The 24,546-nt window shown below is 39.3% G+C and overlaps 1 protein-coding gene across 1 annotated transcript in view; it reads left to right on the forward strand.

Moving 5' to 3' along the window:
- Nucleotides 1–24,546, forward strand: part of LOC124289383 (MICAL-like protein 1) — a 66,408-nt gene that overhangs the window by 22,605 nt on the left and 19,257 nt on the right. Inside the window, 4 exon segments of the mRNA XM_046726005.1 lie at nt 16,012–16,060; nt 21,112–21,253; nt 21,673–21,800; nt 23,439–24,545. Coding sequence (XP_046581961.1) covers nt 16,012–16,060; nt 21,112–21,253; nt 21,673–21,800; nt 23,439–24,545 — 1,426 coding nt within the window.

The raw sequence follows: 24,546 nt of genomic DNA on the forward strand, positions 1-24,546 counted from the left end.
CCTCTAATGTCATCACACGTCTGTGAATATATTTGGTTAACAGAAAATAAATGACGAAACAAATATAAAATCAGTGAAAATCTTTTGAGCATTTCAAAACAATCTGTTGATTTGCTTCGATGTCATCTTCCTCAAATGTTTTTTTTTAAGCATCTATAAGGGGGACATCATGGCCTGATTTAACAGGCTGGGGCTGTCTGTTTTTAATTAAACCATGAAAGGGGTGTCTGAATGACTTAGGTACATATCACAAGGACGGCCAACAGACCATGCCTTCAAGAGTGGTAACTATAGAAATAAGGAAATGGTTGTATCAACCTGTAATTGTCAGCTGTGACAGAACAGGGAGTGTCCCGGTGCCCCAACACAAACCCACCCACCCATTACCCTTTGTTGGTTCTGGCAGAATACCAGACCAGTTTCCCATGGTATACACTCAATATCAGCCACTAACAACTCTATTGTGTAACAATCTGTATGTAATAAAACAGCAATAAGTATTGGTCACCATGCTGCCCTTCTGACTGTCACATTATGTACGTAAAGAGTTGAGTAATATTTAATCCAGTACACACCGAGTCGTGACAGTAAACATGGCTGACCAGGCTATTAAACTGGCTATGGACCCTGGCCGTTTGGTCCTGTGCATGGGTGACTAATATCCTCAACAATGTCCAGGAGGGGGGTACCCCTCCCAACACTTCCACACATGGGTCAAGTTAGTTGCCGTGCTCACAATATACTCTGTATGGCAAACAGAAGAATGACTTACAAGATGAATGGCCACTTGTTATTGCTTATTAAAACTTGGAATTCAGTGTTCACGGTATTGTCCAAGGATTAGCTGTCCAAACAAATAGGAAATATCGACGTAGATGGTTTTGACTTTGTATGTCGAAATATGTTATAGCTAATAATAGAACGTAATGATATATGGCTGAATGTGAACCAGAAACTGATGTGTTGAAATTTGTTGTTTTGACAAGTCACAATAGTAAGATTAAACATCAGAGTTCCAAATTATCCTTTCTTATTAGTTGAAAACGAACTAAATATGAATGTAAGGAGATATATATGTCAAGTTCAAGTGCACACAAGTTCTGTTACAAGAATGTCAAATTTTTACTGCTCAAAAGAACTTAAAGGAGAATACAAGTGAATTGCAATAATTTGATGGGTGAAAGATAAAGTCATCAGAAACATATTCCCAAATTTTCAATTAAAAATTATGTATAATTATGTTTTAATCGCGAAAACAGTTTCTGTAAATCTCAGCTTCGGCCATTATGCATATTTCACTGGAACCCACGTGACCTTTCCGCTCGTGACGTCAAATGTGCCTGGAGTCCGCCATATTGCCAAAGACCAAGAGCTACAGTTACAGTACAAATCGTGTTGTTTCTGTCGTTCTTTTAAATGGAATGCGATGGTGTATTATGCGTTGCCTGGGGATGCACGGCATCATTGAACATGGGGAAAGAACCACCATTTCTTCCGTTTTCCAAGTGAAATGACAGATTTCGGCAGGAGAAATGCGCCGATCATTCCGAGTTGGACGCATATGAAAGAGACATGCACGCATGGGGTATGGAAATCCCCAAGCTAGGCTGAAGAAGGAAAAAGTATCCACAAGATTCATTTATACTCCATCATTCCCTGTAACAACTTACTGTCAGTGGTATTTTTAACATAAATTTAATCAAGTCCGGTTGCCAGTCGAATTGCCCCCGCTACAAAATGACCCAGGAAATTTGGTCAAATTGCCCCAGTGGGGTAGTTAAAATGCCCCAATTTATTTAAAATGAATAAATAATGGCCATAAATGCATAGTTTTGTCAACTTTGATATTATGTTCTTCATATAAAAGTATATACATAGTTATGAGTTTACTGATGAAACATTTATCTGAAATATTACTTCCTAATAACTTTTATATGAAGAACATAATATTATAATAAGTTGACAAAAATTATGCATTTTCGGCATATATTCAATCATTATAAATAAATTGGACCAAATTAGAATGAATGACCAAATTTGCTGAGGCATTTTGTAGCTGGGGCAGTTCGACTGGTACACATGAGATATATATTATCAAAATCAGTAAGTGATTTCACATGAGCTTGAAAATGTTTCGCTATAACGTTCTTTTCGGTTTGGAGCCCTAAATGATGCAGTCAACTCGAAACATTGCCGAATACAACGGCAAATCAGGAAGTACTTGTTGCTTTCATATTTGTCCATTTTGTCCAATTACACACGTCGGAATCAGACTCGCTATTTATCAGTAGTGTGTGCCGTGAAAGTTGTTCTGTATTCTCATTGACTGACAAGATGTCATTCTAAGGCTATGACCGAGTACCATAACTATTTCCATAACCAAACAATGGGGAAACATACGTTGTCCTGACTAGTATTTTATAATCCACCAGTTTTCGGGGAATAACTTATCTGCGTCGCAAATATTACCGGTATCTCTGCTCGACCAGGCTGGGATCTTGTATCGAGACTTGATACGTTATTAATGAGAACTAGGATCCTAATTTTTTGCAACAAAATAATTCCAGTGTAATTTTTGGAGCAGATAATTTTTATTTTCCCTCGTCTGAAGCATAATTATTTTGTTTTTAAATCCCAGACACCCTACAGTCACCCATTTGATACAAAATGAACTGTAATCACATTTTTTTTAAAATAATTCTTAGTGACTGGTCATATATTTATAGGGGTGAGTTTGCTGGCTGGAACTGTATGACATTTTGCTGAGAAATAATAATCTTGTTAAATGATATGGTCTATTTTTATATTTATTTTGACCTCAAGCGGTGCCTCCATTTCTCTTGATTCTTCTTCTTCATCTTCAGTGGAAGATTGTTTTGCAAGATGTAAAATCAGATCATATTGATACGGTCTAACATCCATTTCAGAAATGACACCAGGAACAGCTTTTACTGCTTCAGAATCCACAGACACTGTTAAGTTGTGAGGTAAAATCAAAGAGAAAGCCATCAGCAACAGGCACTTATGACGTCATGTCACGTGATACCCCCTCTACTCATTAACTGTCGGGTGTTTCCGTAATAGGCGGAAATACGAGTACGTTTTTGTGTTTTTTTATTGCTATTTTACAAACTTTTTGTTCAATTTTAATCACGGAATGTGACTTTTAGAATATCCTTTACAATATATCAAAAGTTTTGTTTTCGTTCATATTCTCCTTTAAAGAGAACATGATTCTTTCATAATACCATGGTTAATTTGTTATTTCTTATTCCTTAACTTCGTTTGAGTATTATATTAAGACATTGACATTTCATGTCATGTTGTAATGCAACACAGTTTAACTAAAGACTAGCATAACCTTTCTCCCTCTTTTCCTTTACTTAATTTTATCAAGGTAGCTTTGAAGTGAATGTTAAAGTTGTTTCCTTTGGTCAGTGGGGATGGGGATTTTGACATGGTAAGATAATCTGCCTTAAGTTTTGTTAAATTAGCATTCAAGTGTTCTTCCAGCCAGGATAATGCTGATTCAGCAATATAATGTTCGCAGTAAAACCTTTTAGTAGAAATACAGAGGTCTTTCACAGGATCAGCAAATGTCAGCTGGCGATATTCAAAGGTTAGAGACTGACTATATTCAGGCTAGAAAGCCATTACCCTGTATAGGAAGAACAGTGCATAGAACATTACAAACTGACTTGACTCAAGATTTCAATTATGCATCTACAAAACCATGCTTGTTTACCTGCCAGCTGAAATTATGTTTTGTGTGTGAATCAGCAGTTTATTATTTCCCTGTATACTCGCTTACAATGCCTAAGTTTCATTCCTGATTCTGATATCTGTACCTGAACTTGGACATCCACTTGGCAGGAGACCTTGAATTTGAGGCCTCATTTGTGTATGTTTCGTTTTCACAATCAGTTGTCTATTTCAAACATCTGTTGCTTTCCAAACAGCATTTATGATTCACAATATTCAGTCCAGATTCAGCCAAGTGGAATGTACAGATAAAATCTAAATTTGACATCAGTATTTGTTTTTAAATAGCAATAGCAGCTTTGGTTTTAGGCTTTCAAACATTCCTTTGGAACAAGTTTGTTTTTTAAATTCAAAAAGAATTTGTGATGTGGAGTCAATGCTTGCCATATTTCAGTTTGATCTGGATTTGCCATGGCTTTTAGTGAAAAGTAAGATAGCAAATTATAAATACCACATAGATGGCAGTGGTCTGTCCGAATTCATTATACTGCTGCCTGTAGAAAGAAGGGGCACACAGACAGATCATCTAATGTATGTGAAACTAAATGTTTATTTATTTCCTGCCATATATATGGTATATGTCTCTGGGTGTCCAAGAGTAACACACTGGAGTGGTGTGATGGATGTCCTTATCAGCATGTCTGTCTGTACACCAGCCACCATGGTAGGCCAGATTTTACGTCTATTCTTGGGGTCGCAGCAATTCAAACAGTCTTCATTCCTTTTGAGATAGTGTTATCAAAATACGCTACTTCTGGACAAGATTAAAGCCTGAACCCAGGCCAGTTTCACATATCTCTTCTGATAAAAATACTTGACAAAGTATCAAAGAGGTTCTTATAATTTTCTGTGTCAAATGTTCCTATGAAACATTGAAGTTAAGTTGCATCTATGTAAACTGTTTTGAATTTACAAGTACCTTTATATTTCATATTCATGAATTTGAAACTTATTGATTGAAAAGGTCTGTCAGGTACATGATGCACGGTAGTCAAAAGGATCAGGATCCTTGTTTAACTTCTAACAGCATATATTTGTTCACAAGTGCATGAAGATTTGTTACTTCAGATTTAATGGTTATCAAGGACTGAAACATCTGCTGTTGATTCTTTGTCTCGTGTATCAGAGCACTTCAGATTGTCTTTAGTCCTTCTAACATATACTTTTATCAGTGAGGAATGGTTTCTCTAAATCAGTGAAACAAGAGACACAGGAAACATTGGCAATGTCCTTCCTGCCGTAAAATGTATATCATTGGTGTGATTGATATGTTGTGTCATCTCACTGGAAGGTATAAGATATTCTGATTGAAACAAACCGTTTCCACTGTACTGTGAAATCAAGGAAACTAAACCATAATGTGGTTGAATTATCTTTGTCATCTCACTGGAAGGTATAAGATATATGCTGATTGAAATGAATCATTTCCACTTTGCTGCGAAATCAAGGAAACTAGACAGTAAGGTGGTTGAATTATCTTTGTCATCTCATTGGAAGGTATAAAAAATTAAACCAAAATGTCAAAATGCTGTAATGATAATAAGAAGAAGAACAATGTGTCCATTGATATAGTGCCAAACTCCTCCACACCAGGTATGCTCATAGTGCTAACAGTGAATAACACAGCACATTACCCTGGATAACCCAAGCTGTCTGTTAGGCGCTAGAAGGTTATAGTCACATGACTTATCCCATCGGGTACCCATTTTCTGCTGGGTATTGTGTTACATGTTTGTAATGATCTGTAATGTCTGATTGGATGTGCAGATTGTATCATGATAATGGACCCTGGCGGAACAACCATGTGTTATATCTGTGAGTGGGGAACAGTGACCTGGTTTTGTTTTGTTTTGTTTGTTATCTGTTTAGTCAGCATTGGATTATTTCCTCAGAATGGAACCAAACACTTATTTTCCCAAACATTCATTCATTTGTGAACAATATCTTAATGTTATTTTTTATGAAACTTTAGGACAAAATAGTTTCTCCCTAAACATTGTGTCTTCAAAAGAAATCTATTGCTGGTATTTCATGACTTTTTGATTTATGATTGAGACAGAGGGATTTTTATTGGTGCTTGTAGTGAAGCTCTTATCCAGAATGCCCCCAATTTAATGGTGGAATCATGACATTTTACCTCATATTTGGGTCATTCTGTGCCTTATCTTCAAAGTGTGCTATGTTTAGTCTCTCTATGTCATAATCTCTATCTCGCCATGGTTTTTTGCAGGTTATTTGGGGAATTATAAATGTGTTAACAAGCAGTAAGATTGTAGCATTGGTAGCCTTGCTGGAATGTGATAAAGCATTGAAACATTACGCTGTTGTTGTGTGTCAGATTATCATTCATGCAGTTCCCAGAAGAAACACTGACCCAGTACCTCATGATTGTCTCCCTATTGGGAAAGACATCCAGTTCTTCATGATTGTCTCCCCTTTGGGAAAGACATCCAGTACCATGATTGTCTCCCTTTTGGGAAAGACATCCAGTACCTCATGATTGTCTCCCCTTTGGGAAAGACATCCAGTACTTCATGATTGTCTCCCCTTTGGGAAAGACATCCAGTACCTCATGATAAATGTTTCCCTTTTGGGAAAGACATCCAGTACCTCATGATTGTCTCCCCTTTGGGAAAGACATCCAGTACCTCATGATAAATGTTTCCCTTTTGGGAAAGACATCCAGTACTTCATGATTTCTCCCCTTTCTCCAGTACATGATTGTCTCTTGTCTCCCCTTTGGGAAAGAGACATCCAGTACTTCATGATAATCTTCCCCTTTTGGGAAAGACATCCAGTACCTCATGATTGTCTCCCTTTTGGGAAAGACATCCAGTACTTCATGATTGTCTCCCTTTTGGGAAAGACATCCAGTACCTCATGATTGTCTCCCCTTTGGGAAAGAGGTGCATAGTACCTCATGATTATCTTCATTTTCGGAAATGTACCCAGAACCTAATGATAGTGGCATCATTTTGCAAGGGGCAAGGTCCCCAGTATCTCATAATTGCCTTTGGCTCCGGCTCTTTTTCGCTTATCCACCCCAAAATAAGGGATGAGGTGTACATTTGTAACAGTAGACATTAGGCCTAGTTGTAGTGGAAAATGTCAGTGCATCTGTTGCTAGAGAGCTTTACAAGCTCAGCTATACACACCAGATGGTTTGCAATACAGTTAGACGCTCACCCCTATCACTGAGTCACACCTGAGAGGGGACATGTCATAAGTGTCAGGGGATGCTTTAGGTGTGAGCACATTAATGTGGTTTCAGATGCAAGTTGACCTTTGCTCCCATCATGGAGTCACACCTGGTAGGGGATGTGTCATAAGTATCAGGGATGTTTTAAATGCTGTGATTGCACAATGCCTTTCAGAAAGTGGTCAGAAGTACCTGAGAAAGATGTACCAAGAATGTTACCCCAAATATACCATTTATGAGAAATGTTTTAGCTGTAAGCAGATCGCTTGTGGTGGTGGGGACAGATCCTTGTGACAGCCAACATCAAATGACTTTATTCATGCTCAGAAAGCTATGATCAATATTCAGAATAAACTCACTGTTTTCTGTACTGTTTACCACATGGTTGTCAAGAGCGACCGCTGTTAGATATGTGGCTTGTCATACATTACATATAGAGTGAAGCATTGATTATGTATATCTGGTAAGTTGTTGGTGGGAGTGGAGCAGGTAGGAATACATCTAGTCTGTCTCACAGTCCCTTAACTGTACTACTTTCCTTTCTGCCCAGCCCTTTCTGAATTGCTAAAGCCCGAAATGAAGCAATATATATATATATATTCAGAGACTAAGCATTAGTAGAGTATATCGTAGACTTATGGTTAAAGTGTTAAAGTGCTTATCATCACCGAAGACCCGGGTTTGATCCCCACATGGGCACAGTGTGTGAAGCCCATTTCTGGTGTCCCCCCTCCGTGATATGGCTGGAATATTGCTAAAAGCGACGTAAAACTAAACTCACTCACTCACACTAAGCATTAGTCTAGAATACATCCAGCATATCTGCAAGCAAACAGGATAAGATGCCACATCACCTGGGAGACCATGCCACATCACCTGGGAGACCATGCCACATCACCTGGGAGACCATGCCACATCACCTGGGAGACAATGCCACATCACCTGGGAGACAATGCCACATCACCTGGGAGACCATGCCACATCACCTGGGAGACAATGCCACATCACCTGGGAGACCATGCCACCACATCACCTGGGAGACAATGCCACATCTGGGAGACCATCACCTGGGAGGGAGACCTGGGAGACCATGCCACATCACCTGGGAGACCATGCCACATCACCTGGGAGACAATGCCACCACATCACCTGGGGGAGACAATGCAATACATCTGGGAGACAATACCACATCACCTGGGAGACAATGCCATATCACCTGGGAGACCATGCCACATCACCTGGGAGACCATGCCACATCACCTGGGAGACCATGCCACATCACCTGGGAGACAATGCCACCACATCTGGGAGACAATGCCACATCACCTGGGAGACCATGCCACATCACCTGGGAGACAATGCCACACCTGGGAGACCATGCCACATCACCTGGGAGACCATGCCACATCACTGGGAGAATGCCACATCACCTGGGAGACCATGCCACATCACCTGGGAGACCATGCCACGTCACCTGGGAGACCATGCCACATCACCTGGGAGACAATGCCACATCACCTGGGAGACAATGCCACATCACCTGGGAGACAATGCCACATCACCTAGGAGACAATGCCTCACCTACCAGCCATGAGCCATTTAGTGGACTGCTAATGGTATATGCATAAAACTGTAGGAGGATTATATAGGATCAACTTGGTGGTGCTTACATCAAGGACAAATATAATTAGTAAGGGATGATGGACATTGGTTTCATTGGACTTACGTCGCTGTTGCCAACAAATCAAACTCCATATCATGACCTAATGGAATAGTCCAGTGGTTAAGGTGTTAGCTTGATATGTGTAAAACCTTTGTTTGATCCCCTCATTGGTAAAATGGAAAAGCTTTTTTTTTTGTGTCGGTGATGTTGCTGGATGATAGCTTTAAAAGTGGATCAAATCATCACACAACAAATAAAAGAGCTATGAGTTGAACGCTTTATTTTCATGGTACTGTTACATTTTCTCACTAAAATCTATTTGAGACCATTTAGTCAAGTAATTCAGCTTGCCAGCACCTGTTTGTACAAAGGATGACCGTTCACTGTGTTTAAGTTGGACGTTTATAAGAATAATGTTTGTGTAGATACACATAAAAAGGTGAAGGCGATTGTTTTCCAGATCCCTAAAGAGGTAAATACTCCTCCAAACAAATCTGATGTGTGAGTAAAATTAACTTGTTGTGTCCAGAACAGCCAAACAAGGCTATATATATCCAGCTGTCATAGGCTAGACAGGGAAGATTATTCTAATGGCAAAAATAGGCTGCGTTATAGTTGAAGGTGGACACAGCACTTGATGTAGGTGTCAGTACTGGTCAGATTTAAGTCTGACATGTTCGTGTATGTCATGCATAGAGACCTGGGCCTAGATTTCGAAGCTCTCTTAGCGCTAGGATAGTAAGTGCCATACATTAACATTAACTTATGACTGTCTTAGCGCTAAGAGAGCTTAGAAAATCTAGGCCCTGCAACATAGCCTCCAGACTTGGGTTGAGTGGTAGTTCAACATATTAGCTGTGAAGTGGCCAATGTGGCAGCTATAACTGACTTCCCCCATGGAATTACCTGCTTTTCCTCACTGAAATTCATTCAAGATGTGTTTGAGAAGGGGGATGAGGCATTTAGACAGCCATTCTCAACACCCCCCATCCCAACACCATCCCCACCCCCAACGCCATCCCCACCCCCACCATGCAAACTTGCACCATACCTAGTCTGTCATAACGACCCTGAAATAAGTATACCCAATGCAGCCCATGCAAGTCTAGATTATTACAATATTGCTAAGTGTGGTGATTTTTCACACAAAAAAGAGGGATGTCTGGTAGTCTGTCATACACTCTGAAGTAAATACACCCAATGCAGCCCATGCAAGTCTAAAATGTGGCAAGTTTAGATTACCACAGTTTCAGGTAAATGGAGAAAGTCTGTTGTTGCTTTTTATTATATTCTATAAACATAAATTAGAAGAAATATTTTTTTTTTCTAAAATATGTTCATTTCAGAGACTGGATGTTAATCTAGCACCATACCAAGAGATATGGTGTAATGATTAAAATTTCAGCTTTGATTCCAGGTCATCATAAGAGGAATTAAATGGGGAAGAAATCTCCAAGTTAAATTTTTTGCCAGTTATTATCCCCTGCCACATGTATAGCGCGAAGCGGGGGATATAGTATTAGGCTCCGTTTGTCCGTCCATACGTGTGTACGAATTGGAATATCTTAGACAATTATTTGAATCAAGAACATTTAAAAGAAAACTCTCTTAATTTGCAGTGTTTATTCTGAGAAAAAAAAGATATCCCCTAACTTAGGGAGGATTAAAACAAGAGTTAAATGTTTCAGTCAGTCCCTTGTGGTCAAGTACTAGTGGCTACAGGTGTACCTTGCTAGCGTGTCCTGGACTATTGTGTGAGGTGCACAAGGACATTTCCCACTGTGGAGTTGGTTAACATTTAACAGGGCTGGATCAAAACAGGAAAGGTCAAACATAAACAAAAACAGCTGACACTTGGATGACAATATACAGGCTGGTAAATACAGCCACCTAGTTCTGCTGACCACAGGAAATCACTCTAGATGAAAGCATTGTGGTCACTGGGCAGGGTTAGTCTGTGAGAATAGAGGTGTATCCCCAGTCTTGTTTAGCCCTTTGTCAAGCCACAATGAAGCTGATTTCCTGCAGGTGGACAGGCTTTGTAATACTAACTGTACAGGGAAAATGGCATGCTTTGGTAAACCTTAAAGGAAATTAATTACTTAAAATAAACTTTCAAACATGAATTTTGAAAGTAAATGATTTCATAAACTGAATCTGCATAGAAAAAAACCCTGAAAAAGTTTAAATATAAAAATTAAAAGTTAAACGGACCGATGAATTGCAAATTTTATCATTGTACAAAATTGCCACATAAATATAAATAGTACACATGTTTATCATTTACTAGTACCCAACAGCTTTCTTATATTTGAAAATTTCTGGACTCCACCTAAAAAGTTCTTTAAGAAACTATCATTAAAATTTTGACACAGTTCACTGTTTGTTACGAGGGAGGAGTGCAGAGAAAGGGACAGCCAGGTGTTAGAGAAGCACAAGTGCCCACCAAGTTATTGATTCATTAGCCTGTGCTGTGCCGTCTCCATCCTTTCTCGCACAAACTTTTTGGTGGAGTCCGGAAAATTTTCAAATATAAGAAAGCTAGCTGTTGGGTATTAGTAAATGATAAACATGTGTACTATTTATATTTATGTGGCAATTTTGTACAATGATAAAATTTGCAATTCATCGGTCCGTTTCTGACTCAAACGGACTGTAGTTGAAAAATGCATTGATAGTGTGCTTCAATTCATGTCTACAAGAAGTGTTTGGTTTTTTGGAGTATAATTGCTTTATGGAAGTATCCCTAGTCGATGGCCTGAATAAGATGTTAGTGACATAAAAATAAATGGCCATTTATGTTTATCCAAACTGACACGGTCGTTCCATCAATATGTCACTATGGTTACATGAGAACCAGAGCCTGGTAACAGAATCAAATGAAGCCGTCTACAATTAATTCATAAGTGCATGATGGGCAATACTGATTTTCATAGATAAATAAATATCTTGAATGAATTAATAAAATATATAACTGAAACGAAGAAATAGCAGATATAGTGAATAGGGTATGAGGCATTTAGCCAATTAAGATAAAACCAATAAAGGCCATGTGGTATCTTTTCTGTAGATTTCTCTCTGAACAAACCGGTTATGACTTAATGGAGACAAAATTAATTTTGCTAGACCAGTGATTTGGTCTATTGGTTGTTGTACTACAAGTAATGAAGACTAATTACTAATGGCGATATTAATGACTATGATGAGTAGTAGGAGAATATTACATGTGAAATCAATCAGCCAGGTCAGAGTGTGAACATTTAACCTGTGTATCAGTGTGCAGTAACACATTGCTAACATACCTGTCATAATTACCTTGTCAATTACCTGCACAGGTTAATTGCCAGGTACCCCGCCCCCTGCCTGCCACAGGGGAATATGATGATGCAGAAGGTGACGCGTGATTGAAGGCACTGCAAAGTCGAGGCAAATATTTGTCAAATTGTACATACCACTTACAGAAGGTTAAGTTCAACTGAAAACACTTGACAGTGTTCACATGCATCTGTAGTGATGGAGTAGGGGACAGATTTGTGGAATCTGTGGTGTAGTCTTAGTTATTGACTGAAGTTGATGTTGAACTTGAGTTTTCTTAGGCCCCCCCCAAAAATGTGTGTGTTTACAGTTTCCAGACCGACCACATCACAAACTTCCAGACCCTAAACTTTTTTTCTTTTTTTAAAAAGACAGCGAAACATTTTGCTATTCCAACAGTATGTACTCCCCAATGTTGGGGGCGACCATATGTGACCTGTGCTCACTTACTGTTGTTTTTCATAAATGTTGAATTTAGAAAGTGTTGATGCTTCAGTTATTGAAATTTTATACTGGTTTCCCTTCTTTTCTTTCAAAACTGGTGCCTGATATTACATAATTATGTGATTTTATGAAAAATATGCGAGTGCATTTAAAATAAAATGTAAGAAGAAAAAACAGATAAACCCTACCTACCGACCCTGTTTCATGTTACCCTAAACACACATATATATATTTTTAGGGGGGGGGTCTTAGAAATGTATTTCTGAAGCATGCTACTGCATCAGGTATTAAGTGGACATCGGTGTCTGAGTGTCCACTTGCATCTGACACTACCTATATCACATGTTATATTTGGTACTACACTTTCTCAGTATGGTACAGATTCTAGTATTTTTGTTCGTTGAGTCCATCCGCGATTCGAACCCACACCCTCAGAGCTAGGCACCTAATCGCAGTACACAAAGTCAGCCGTCTGACCCATTCAGCCATTAAACTGAGACAGTGTAACCCCACATATAACATATGTTACATTTGACCACTTTCTGAATGGCATTGTGTATTCATGCCACTATACCTGGTTTGCTGAACCATGCCAAGGTCTGGTGGTGTATAATACCTGGTTCTTTGTGATTATCATCCTTGGTCTGTCATTGCCATACCTGTGCTGTGGGTTAACCAGAGTAGAGTGGTCAACTGGTATTGTCTGCAGGCCTGTAGTCTTAGGTCGCGGGTTCGATCCCCAACCGCGTCATACCCAAAGACGTTAAAATTTGGTACTCGTTGGTCCCTGCCTGGCGCTCAGCATTAATGGGTACAACAAGGACTGGTCGGCTCGGAGTCAGTATAATGTGTCTTGAGTGGGATATTCATACTTCACTGCGGCATGGTATCTCAGTGGGCTAGCACTATAAAACCAACTTAAGTCTGGGCTAGTACAAGCAGCCGCACGTACACACGCGTACACACGCATGCACGTCGTCATATGAGCGAAATATTCTCAAGCACGACGTTAAACCCAATTTCACCTCACCTCAACTCACCTCACCTCACCTCACCTCACCTCACCTCACCTGTAGTCTTTCCCCCACATTTGGCTGATGAAATGCTGTGATATAACCCAAGTCATGTTCAAAGCAGTACTAAACTCTGTATGGAACTGGAGCAAAGTAAGATACTTCTGCTGTCTTTTCTATACATAGCAATCAGTACCTTAAGGCCACAATAAATTATTTTTTAAATATCCATTTTCTTTGTTTCTTGTGGGGGTTTTTAAGGAAGAAAGCTTTTTGGTATACAGATTTGGTTCACACAGAGCATGACTGGTAGAACAATGCATGAAATGTATTTCACCAAGTCGAGAGAGATGGGGACACATGTACAGGGTAGCATTCATTTTATAGGATGGACTTGTGGGCAAATGATTATGTAAGACATGTTTGGTTGTGAGGCGAGCAGGTTGAAAGTGTTGTGATTAATTTATTCAGGTTTATTGCAGTGTATGGAGTTTTTACATGATGGAAAACATCATTTGTGTTTGGGTCCATCTCAGTGACCCCAGAAATCTGTAGAATACTGTTTAAAAATTTAAGTTTAAAAATGTTTCATACTTCCAGAATGGTGAGTTTAATTGTATGAAATATTTATGGCGCATGTGGGGACAATTGGCTTTTGTGAGATTACATCTGTAAAAAAAAATGAATTGTGACAGTATGCTTATGACATGTGGGGTTTCTATCTGGTGAGTCATGGCCTGTGTTATACTGTCTGTCTTTTGAGTTTGTGTTGTTTGCTGCCTACATACTTCCACCCTGGATATCAAACAAATACTGTGGAGTGGTTTCCCACCAACTTGTGAACAATAAAACACTGAAAAGTTCAATCTGGAGACAGTACTTGAACCGTGACAGATAACTCCCACTCGTTGCAGGTCACTGGGAACACAGTTTAATCGCACTGCATGTTTGAGTGTAAGCCTTGATCATTAACTGTTACACCCAGAATAAAGGGATATGTTAGTTCTTGTGAAACACACATGGGTGGCCCAGTGGTTTAAGGTGCAACAGTTTTCAGTGGCTCTGGGTTCAGATCATGGTTTGCCGTGACTGTCAGTGTCTGTCAGCTTCATTAAATCTTCATGGGTTTCACAAATGTGGGAAATGTTTTGCACCGTGCCTTTCTTTTCTCAACTGCTGAGAGCAATACCAAGTTTGACTCATGACTGCTTGTAAAAGATTAAGTTTGGGCCATACAAACCAAGTGTTTGTGATATCTTACTGCTCCATCTGGGTGCAAAAAAACACAATCAATAATCATCACTCATTTTACTATCATACCAAATTCAATCAATATTTCAACTCTAATGGCAAATTGTAGTAGAAAGACAAAATTGTTCTGAAGGATAATGGAAGATCCCCAACTCTGACATTTGTCATAGGATGCAACTAATCGGTCGTCAGTTAGGCTTAGTGACATGGCATATTATGTCTTGATGCCCTGACTTGACATGACATGATATGGGACATTAGTTGACATAACTACTGGTGTGTCTATGCCAGACTTGACTGCTTGCAGACTACCATTATGTAGTTGGGATATTGCTGAGTGCAGCACAACACAAAACCATCAAACATAAAAAGGCTGACTAGCCATCTGCACTGTACCTCCCTGTATCCCTACTGTCACAATCTCAAATATAAACACGGTCAGTGTATATGAATAGACACAGTGAGTAGTGACACCTGCAGGTTTAATGTTTCAAGGAGGACAAAAAGTGAAGTTACGAATGTGCTTGTGTGTGGAGAACATGATGACATATGTGGCCTTTGTCAGGCATTGAATATTCAACACATGGGTACAATGTGTGAAGCCCATTTCTGGTGTCCCCCGCCGTGATGTTGCTGGAATATTGCTAAAAGCGGCGTAAAACCAAACTCAGTCAGTCAGTTGAATATTCAAGTATACTACAGTTTACATCATGTCACAGCAAGTATGGCTCGTCAGGATTATTGCATGCAAATCTAAATGTTCATGGTGTTGTAGTTTCTGGATGGCTGAATATATGACCTCTGTCAGAATTTTCTGCTGTTAGAAGTATTAAGAAAAGATTAAAATGTCATTGATGGCCCAGTTGTCTTACTTGACACAGTTCTCTGTACAGAGTTGTGTCCCTTAGGTATGTCAGAAACCTATGTATTATTTGCTGAACATGTAATAACTCATGCCTGATACTTATAAACATCTTACTGCCCAGCACATCAAGCTTGCATGCCACCATACAACAAACAGTTTCGGCTAAACTGATAAATAAGTTTTTATTACCCGTGAAGGTCAGGGTTAGAATATTGATCTTCAGTAACCCATGCTTGTCGTAAAAGGCGACTAACGGGATCGAGTGGTCAGGCTATCTGACTTGGTTGACACATGTCATCGGTTCCCAATTGCGCAGATCGATGCTCATGCTGTTGATCACTGGATTGTGTGGTCCAGACTTGATTATTTACAGACCGCCGCCATATATCTGAAATATTGCTGAGTGCGGCGTAAAACTAGACTCACTCACTCACTCAAGTTTTTATACAAATGATTCCACCTGTGTCCCAGGTTTAAAGATTTGTCTTTGTTTTTGCAGTGACTATGATTCCCTGTCCAAGGAAAATATCTTCGAGAACAATGATCTGGTGAGTAGAACAAATACTTTCCTTATTTGCCAGACTTCGTAGTGCAGTTGCACAGATTGAGGAAATGATTATGTCGTGATCTTATTTGTCCTTATGTTTTCATTTAAAAGTTTTAGCTATTTCCTGTCAGAATCTGCTGTTCTCTGTTTCAAAATCCTCCCAATAAAGAAAATCCCAGTGTTTCAGCAACAGACACCAACTTATGACTCATCTTTGACTTTCCACTAACTCACTCGTGCACTCACTCATACATGCACTCACTCACGCATGTACTTACTCGGCAAGGGGTTGATATTTGCTGTGCAGTTGCATCCCTTGGGCAAACTAAAACCAGTGGTAATGGAGTGAGTGAGTGAATTTTGTTTTATGGCGCACTCAGCAATATTCCAGCTATATGGCGTCAGTCTGTAAATAATCGAGTCTGGACCACACAATCCAGTGATCAACAGCATGAGCATCGATCTGCGCAGTTGGAAACCGATGACATGTGTCAACCAAGTCAGCAAGCCTGACCACCCGATCCCGTTTGTTGCCTCTTACGGCAAGCATGGGTTACTGAAGGCACATTCTAACTCAGACCTTCACGGGTCCAGTGATAATGGATTTAATCCTGGTTCACCTTGACTGTAGGTGTGTCAGCCCCACATACATGCTCGTCGGTCTTAGTGGTCCAGTTTCACTCAGTCACCTATCATGGTCAGCAAGAGACCAAAGCATGATCGTGAAACCAAATTCCTTTTACATATCACTCTTACTCCGCCAAACTTCAAATGCAAAGCATAAAAGATGCAGATATATTCAACACACTCACACCCCCAGACAGTCCGAAGATTGAAGTCTATGTGTCTATATAGCATCCGGACACCACGTTGCAGCGACTGGGTCAATATTTGTCGGATGCAGAGTTAATCGTCCCCTGAACAGGTCATAGTAAGGTCACCTAGAAGAGCTTATGTTTAGGATAGTGTTCATTGTAGAATACAGCATTGCTGTTGCTATTGATACTGATACAAAACTGTTGATTGGCTTATGTCATAATATAATTTAACTGTCATTTTTTTCCAACATGGGTCAGAAAATCAACAACATAGTTGTGGTGCCAAATGTTTAAAGATGCAAATGACATTTTAATCAAAACAGGGGCGGTGGGGTAGCCTAGTAGTTAAAGCGTTCACTCGTCACGCCGAAGGCCCGGGTTCGATTCCCCACATGGGTACAATGTGTGAAACCCATTTCTGGTGTCCCCCGCCGTGATATTGCTGGAATATTGCTAAAGTGGCTTAAAACCAAATTCACTGACTCGCTCACTTTAATCAAAACATACTATGGATAAAGACGGTGAATCTTGCAATGGGAGCAGACCTTCCTTTTCATGAATTTGGAGCTCAGCAAGCCTGAGTTCATGTAAGAAAACAAGCCAACAACAGTCTTGTCGAAATGAAGTGGTTGATTTGTATATCTCTGGTTACTATGTAATTGAAATGGCAAATTAATGATGTATGAATGTAATTTAAGCTCAAATAGTTTAATACAGAATTAATATAAATTATATAAAACAAGCACCCGTCACGCTGAAGACCCAGGTTAGATTCTCCACAAGGGTACAATGTGGGAAGCCCATTTCTGTTGTCCCCTGCTGTGATATTGCTGGAATATTGCTAAAACTGGCATAAAAACATACTCACTCGTAACTCCTACAAGCACCCTGAAACACCATGCTGAGAGTAATGGTCAACATAAGTTTGTAGTTCCAATTTAAAAATTGACTTAATTTTCTTTGTGTCTATTGCTTCTAATGGGCCTTTTCCTTTATTAATTGGAATTAATGCTGAAGCTGCACAATCCACCTGGGTAATACCTATTAAACAATGGCTGATTTGTTACAGTAATGTTGCAGTATGTAGGTAATGTCACGTCAGGTCCACAAGTCAGTTTAGATATCTGAGATATCTTGTGGTGGAGATATCATCAGCAACCGGAAACAGAGAGGAAATTCCTCAGATTGAATTGACAGAGAATGTCTACATTGCTATCAGTCAACTTAGTGCAGTAAGATACAAATGTTATCAAACCTTGTAAGGTATCATTTTTGTATCGATTCATGATGCATGTATTATGCTGTAACACAAAATAACACAATGTTGTGAATCATTTAAATAAATAGTCCAATATTATATATGTGATATTGATGATATCCATCATTTACATCCCACATACAATATACATGCTGTGGACAATATGTTATATATGAACATGCATGTATTATGTTGTAACACAAAATAACACAATGTTGTGAAACTTAAATAGTCAATGATGATATCTATCATTTACATCCATTATTATATATGTGATATTGAAGATGTCCATCATTCAAATCCCACAAACAATATACATGCTGTGGACAATATGTTATATATGAACATGCATGTATTATGTTGTAACACAAAATAACACAATGTTGTGAAACTTAAATAGTCCATTATTATACATGTGATATTGAAGATATCCATCATTCAAATCCCACAAACAATATACATGCTGTGGACAATATGTTATATATGAACATTATATATGAACACAAAATCAGAGCAATGTCATTATTATATATTTGATATCAAAGATGGATTTACTGCTTATCCCACAAAATGCATGGAACAATCCACTTAGATATGTACATATGTGGTGAAAAACAGCACAGCATACAATGTACAGTCAGATCGGGATTTTATCTACCATCTGTGCACAAGTGCACTATTGATTTTGTTCCACATATAGACACCAATCTGCGGTCAAGCACACAAACATTGTATTGAGACTCGGGCTGTATTTAGGATATATAGCAGCTAAAAGAGGCAGACAGTCAAACTGAACTTAGTGATTTTTAAGTCTGAACTTGGTTTCTTTATTGACTGAACTAGTTGAGAAATGTGGTGAATATGTTGATCAAAAAACTGTAAGACGGAAAACTGTGTTACATGTTTATTCATAAATTTTGTCCATATTTTCAGAAAAAAGGCAGGAGAAATTTTGTTTGATTGAATTAGTTGAGAAATATGATGAAAATGTTGAAAAAAATGTAAGACGGAAAACTTTGATGCATATATATTCATAAATTTGGTCCATATTTTCAGAAATGTAAGGTTGGAGAAATTTTTGTTTTGTATATTAACCGTAGACAGATTTTCTTCACGTGGAGCTTGGGTGTTTGGTTTGACTACATATACTGAACAAAACAAATTAGCGACTATGAATATTTGGGATGTTTCATAAAAATTGTGGACTCTTGCTTCCAGTAAAATATATTTGATCCCTCAGCATTTTCACTCAGTATATATAGCATGGTTTATTAATTAAGGAAGTAAGTGAGGTTTTATGATAATTCTAGCTATATTCTCGAATATTGTAACAGGAGAGACCCGAAATGGGCTTCTGACATTGTGCCCATGTTGGTCCCAAACCACAATCTTTAGGGTGATGAGCAAAGTCTATTGTCACCAAGCTACACCAAGATAGCACTAATCGTGACATTAGAATGAAGGGTGTATAGTAGGGATGTAAATCTAATACTGTGCATGTTGCCATCCACATATTGGCCCTCCTGAGTTTCCTGTGTGTGTGTCTTAGTTGATAATAAGCTTTAAGCTGCAAATATTCACTTTGATTATGTAAATATTCAGATCTGAATCAACTTTATTTTTTATGAATATTAATAATGTATATTTGCATGTTACAAATTGCATAACAGGGATCATTACAGATTGACAGCGAATTTTAGAACAATGAGACCTTTACCTAAAATCGTCTTTTTATTCAACATTGTGCTGTTAAATTCATTAATAATTAATAATGTATTAATGATTCATTAATTGATATACTAATGGTTGCAGAGTATTAATTACCTGTGAGGGAAATGTGAAGGTCAGAATGGCACTAATTTATTACCTGCCCAAGGTCACACAGAAACCAGGGCAGTGACCAAAACATGTTTATCAACCAACTTCCTGGTGTGAGGCCAGGGGATATAAGTAAATAGATACTGGTGCATAGATTTTATTCTATGCAGGTGTTCCAGAGAAAAGTGATGTGATATCTTGTTTGGGGTTTTGCAAAAAGCTGTTTTCAACTTTAATGTCAAACCATATAGGTTTCCGTGGTAGTGGAGGTTCAGTGTGTGATTTGTTCAGATTGCAAGTGAATGTTATGTGACATTAGTGTTTATTTTAGGCCTCAGTCAGTAAATGTTCCAATCTGCTCCGTCAAGGTAGTACAAGAGAATTATTCAGAGAACACTATTGTATAAACATTTCAATTATTACATACTGCTGACTCTTGGTGTCGCCATGTTTCAACTTTAAAAGTTGACGTCAAGTTGGGTTTGGAGAGAAATGATAAAGTTTTACTTGTGCAGTCAAGATACTCCGCAAAACATGGTCATAACAAACTGCAAGAAATTTGTTATATACCTCCATTTAAGTGGTTTTGGGTTTTTTGGATCGTTTGCCCCAAAATTCACCCACCCACTCACTCACTCACTCGCCTACCCACTCACCTACTTGCTCACCCAGTCACTCACCTGCTCACTCACCCACTCACACACTCACTCACCTGCTCGCTCACCCACTCACTCACCTGCTCACTCACCTACTCGCTCACCCACTCACTCACCGGCTCGCTCACCTACTTGCTTGCCCACTCACTCACCTACTCACTCACACTCACCTTGCTCACCCACAACTTGCTTGCTTGCTCACCTGCACCCAGTGACTCACCTGCTCGCTCACCTACTAGCTCACCCAGTCACTCACCTGCTTGCTCACCCACTCACTCATGCTGTTGATCACTGGACTGTCTGGTCCAGACTCGATTATTTACAGACCGCCACCATATAGCTGGAATATTGCTGGAGTGTGGTGTAAAACTAAACTCACTCACTCATTCAATTACAGCTCACTCAGCCACTTGCCCAACCACTCACATGCTTTCTCACTCGCTCACTCACTCTCTCTCACTCACTCAGAAGGCTGTCAGACATGTTGTTGTTGATGTTTCAGGCATTTGAGGTTGCGGAGCGTGAGTTGGGGATCCCGGCATTGTTGGAAGCGCAGGACATGGTTGACATCCGTGTTCCAGACAAGCTGAGCGTTGTCACCTACGTGTCCCAGTACTACAACTTCTTCAAGGATGCTCCGCAGAGTAAGATACTTACACATAGTCCTAGACAGCATAGGAATTATTGGGCGAAGATTGAAAGATACTGAATGAGATAAAGATATGCACAGGCAGCAATGTATTTTACATATACAGAAACCATTTTGATATCTTGTACAATATATGACAAATTAAACTCCCAAAACCTTTTGTCATGATTTCAAAGATTTGGAACAGTGCATGCAGTGTAGTGAACAGTAATATTTAAGTGTATTTTAAGTCAATGACAGCAATGTGTCTTCATATGCTAACTTTTCCTGAAAGAAAATGTAGACTGTCCTCTTTTCTATAAAATGCCAACCCCTTGTTGGTTGACCAAGTTCTTAATAGAAACAGACTATTAATGACGCTGGAACAGTGACATCAACAGCAGCTACTAACATCACCATTTTCTGCCCTATCAGTAGGTGGACCAGGTGTGACAGCCAAGCAGACGTCAAGCAGTTCACACAAGAGATCCCCTGCTGTTCAACCAGTCACTGGGCCAGAAATCAAGCGGTTTGCTCCAGCCAATGATAGGAATGTGGAATCCGTAAGTACTGTGGCAAATATGAAAATGTGGTTGAAAATGTTTTTCCTTGTTTCAAACTAAGCATGAATAAAATGTTCTTGTTGTTAGGAAATGCCATTTCACATTTATCTCTGAAATGTCTACAGTGAAACTCATTCTTTCGGATAGTGAAACCTGTTCTTTCATATATTGAAACTCATTATTCCAGATGGTACACTTGCAAGTGAAATCATGGGTACACAGTAGTATCCCTTCAATATCTCTGTCCAGTGTGCAAAATAGCCACTGGCCAGCTAGCCTGTGGCTAGTAAAAATCCAGTTTAGCCAGTAAATATCCACAGTCACTGGCCCAACTGGCTAGTGTATTTTCATGGGGTCATTTCGTAAATATATCACTCTTTCCGACTTGTTAGGTTATAATACACTTTTAAATCATGCAAGATTATGGCCTGATAAAACTGTTCATCATATTAGCATCTTAATGACAAAACCTGTGTCTACGTGAAATTTCAGGCTAGTGAATTATTTTGTGGGCTAGTAACTTTCTGGCATTGCTAGCCCGACTGACTAGCAAAATTTGGAAACTATTTCACACACTGTCTCTGTCTAATACAAAACTCTCTGTAATAGGATAATGTCTTTGTTGCATGAATAACTCTAACATAAGTGCACTGTCACAACATTTATGTTCCAAATTTGTTTGTTTGTTTCTTGTTTACTGCTGCCTTCAGCAATATTCCACAAATGACATAACCTGAAAATAATCATCATGTGTGGACCAAACAGTCCAGCAGCTGATATCATGAGCATCAATCCATAGAACTGGAATACAGTAACAACCGTGTCTCTACCCTCTACCACCCAATCCATGTACTCGCTTCTTGTGATAACCTACTCTGTCAGGGACCTCGTTTCATTCTTGCTATTGTCTTCTGGCTAATATTCTGGAAAGGTTTTATTTCAGACTAACAGGGTTTCAATGTATGATACAGGGATGGCAATTTTCCGCTGATCCGACGATTTTATTTCAAATTGATCAATTCTGTGAATCATTTAAATCCATTGATCAATTCTGTGAATCATTTAAATCCATTGATCCATCTAAACCCCCTATTCAAAGACACAGTATGAAGTTTTCAGCTGAAACTAGATATTAATGTTGCCATCCCTGATAATACATGTTAATATTCCAGAAAGTAGGGTTGTTGTTTTTTCACACTAGCAGGGTTCAACTGTAAAATACAGGTTAATATTCAGGGCCCTGTTCCACAAACTAGCAGGGTTCAACTGTAAAATACAGGTTAATATTCAGGGCCCTGTTCCACAAAACAAATGTAGTGCTACGACAGTCGTAAGCGTATGTTAAAAAGTAGGGGAGTTGCAATCACTTCAGCACTATAAAAGCAGTAGTTTGAATACCAATACTTGTTCTCAGAAACGGGGCGGTGGGGTAGCCTAATGGTTAAAGCGTTCGCTCGTCAACACTCGGGTTCGAGTCCCCACATGGGTACAATGTGTGAATCCCATTTCTTGTGTGCCCATGCCGTGATATTGCTGGAATATTGCTAAAAGCAGCGTAAAACCATATTCCGTGTTCTCGGGAACATGTATCCTATGTTGTTGTATTGTTCTGATTTCTTGGTAATATTTTACATCCAGGCAGCATCAAAGAAAAGCGATGACACCAAGAAGACCAGTACTCTAGGAGATAAATGTGTGATCTGCAACAACAAAGTTTATTTGTTGGAACGACAGATTGAAAATGGCAAACTGTACCACAGATCCTGTTTCCGCCATAGTGAGCTATCCCCGACTGCCAAGGTTTTTAAATCATCTCTTACCTCACCTTCAGACGACTTTGCCAGTAAAGCGAAGGTGCGTAAAACTGATGAGAATCCATCGTGGGTGAAGTCAAATGGACTGAAGCATGTGGAACCGTCGCAGAACAGTAAAAGTGATCCAAGTAAGTCCTTGTTTTCATCTGATGCAAGATCACAGCCAACAGCTGCAGCTGGAAGTTCATCATCAAAACCTGATCCATTGTTGGAGCGGCTGAAAAGCAGGATGGAAGTCGACAAGAAAGAAAGTGATGTTCCGAAGTATAAGCAAAATCGTCCTCTCATTTTACAAACGGCCGCAAAAGAGCCTGATGATAGTAAGAAAGCCGAGCCTCCCACACCAACATTCAATGCAAAGAAGTTTGACAAACATGAATTTGGTTTTCTTTCAAAGAATAAAGAATCAAATACAAAGGCTGAAGAATCAAAACCCAAAGAAACAAAGTCAGGGTTCCTTTCCTCTAAAACGGAACCTTCTAAGCCCACAGAGACAAGTAGTAAGGCAGCCTTTCCTGTGCCAAAGTCAAGGAATTTAGGCCTTAAGGAAACTACAAAAGTTGAAAAAATGGACACATCTGAACCTTTTGGAGCAAAATTAAAACATGTGTCTCCAACACCTGTTAAGAAGACATTTGATAAAAAGAATGATAAGTCCCACAAACCTGACCAGGTGAAACACAAATCACCATTGTTTGGGAAAAAGTTGTTGTTATCCAATGATAAATCTCATGCCAAAGATAAGGTGACCACACCCGACTCTCCCCCTCCTCCCCTCCCAACGTCACAACCCCCACTGCACTCGCCACAAAGTACACCCCACATACAGAGGCTGCTCCACCCATCCCCTCATCCATGCCCCCATCCTCCTATAAATCAACTCACAGTACAGTCAACCTATCCACCACTACCACCACCTCCTCCACCAAACC

Source organism: Haliotis rubra, unplaced genomic scaffold, assembly GCF_003918875.1.
Source record: "Haliotis rubra isolate DU_JTF1 unplaced genomic scaffold, ASM391887v1 Scf44, whole genome shotgun sequence".
Lineage (NCBI taxonomy): Eukaryota > Metazoa > Mollusca > Gastropoda > Lepetellida > Haliotidae > Haliotis > Haliotis rubra.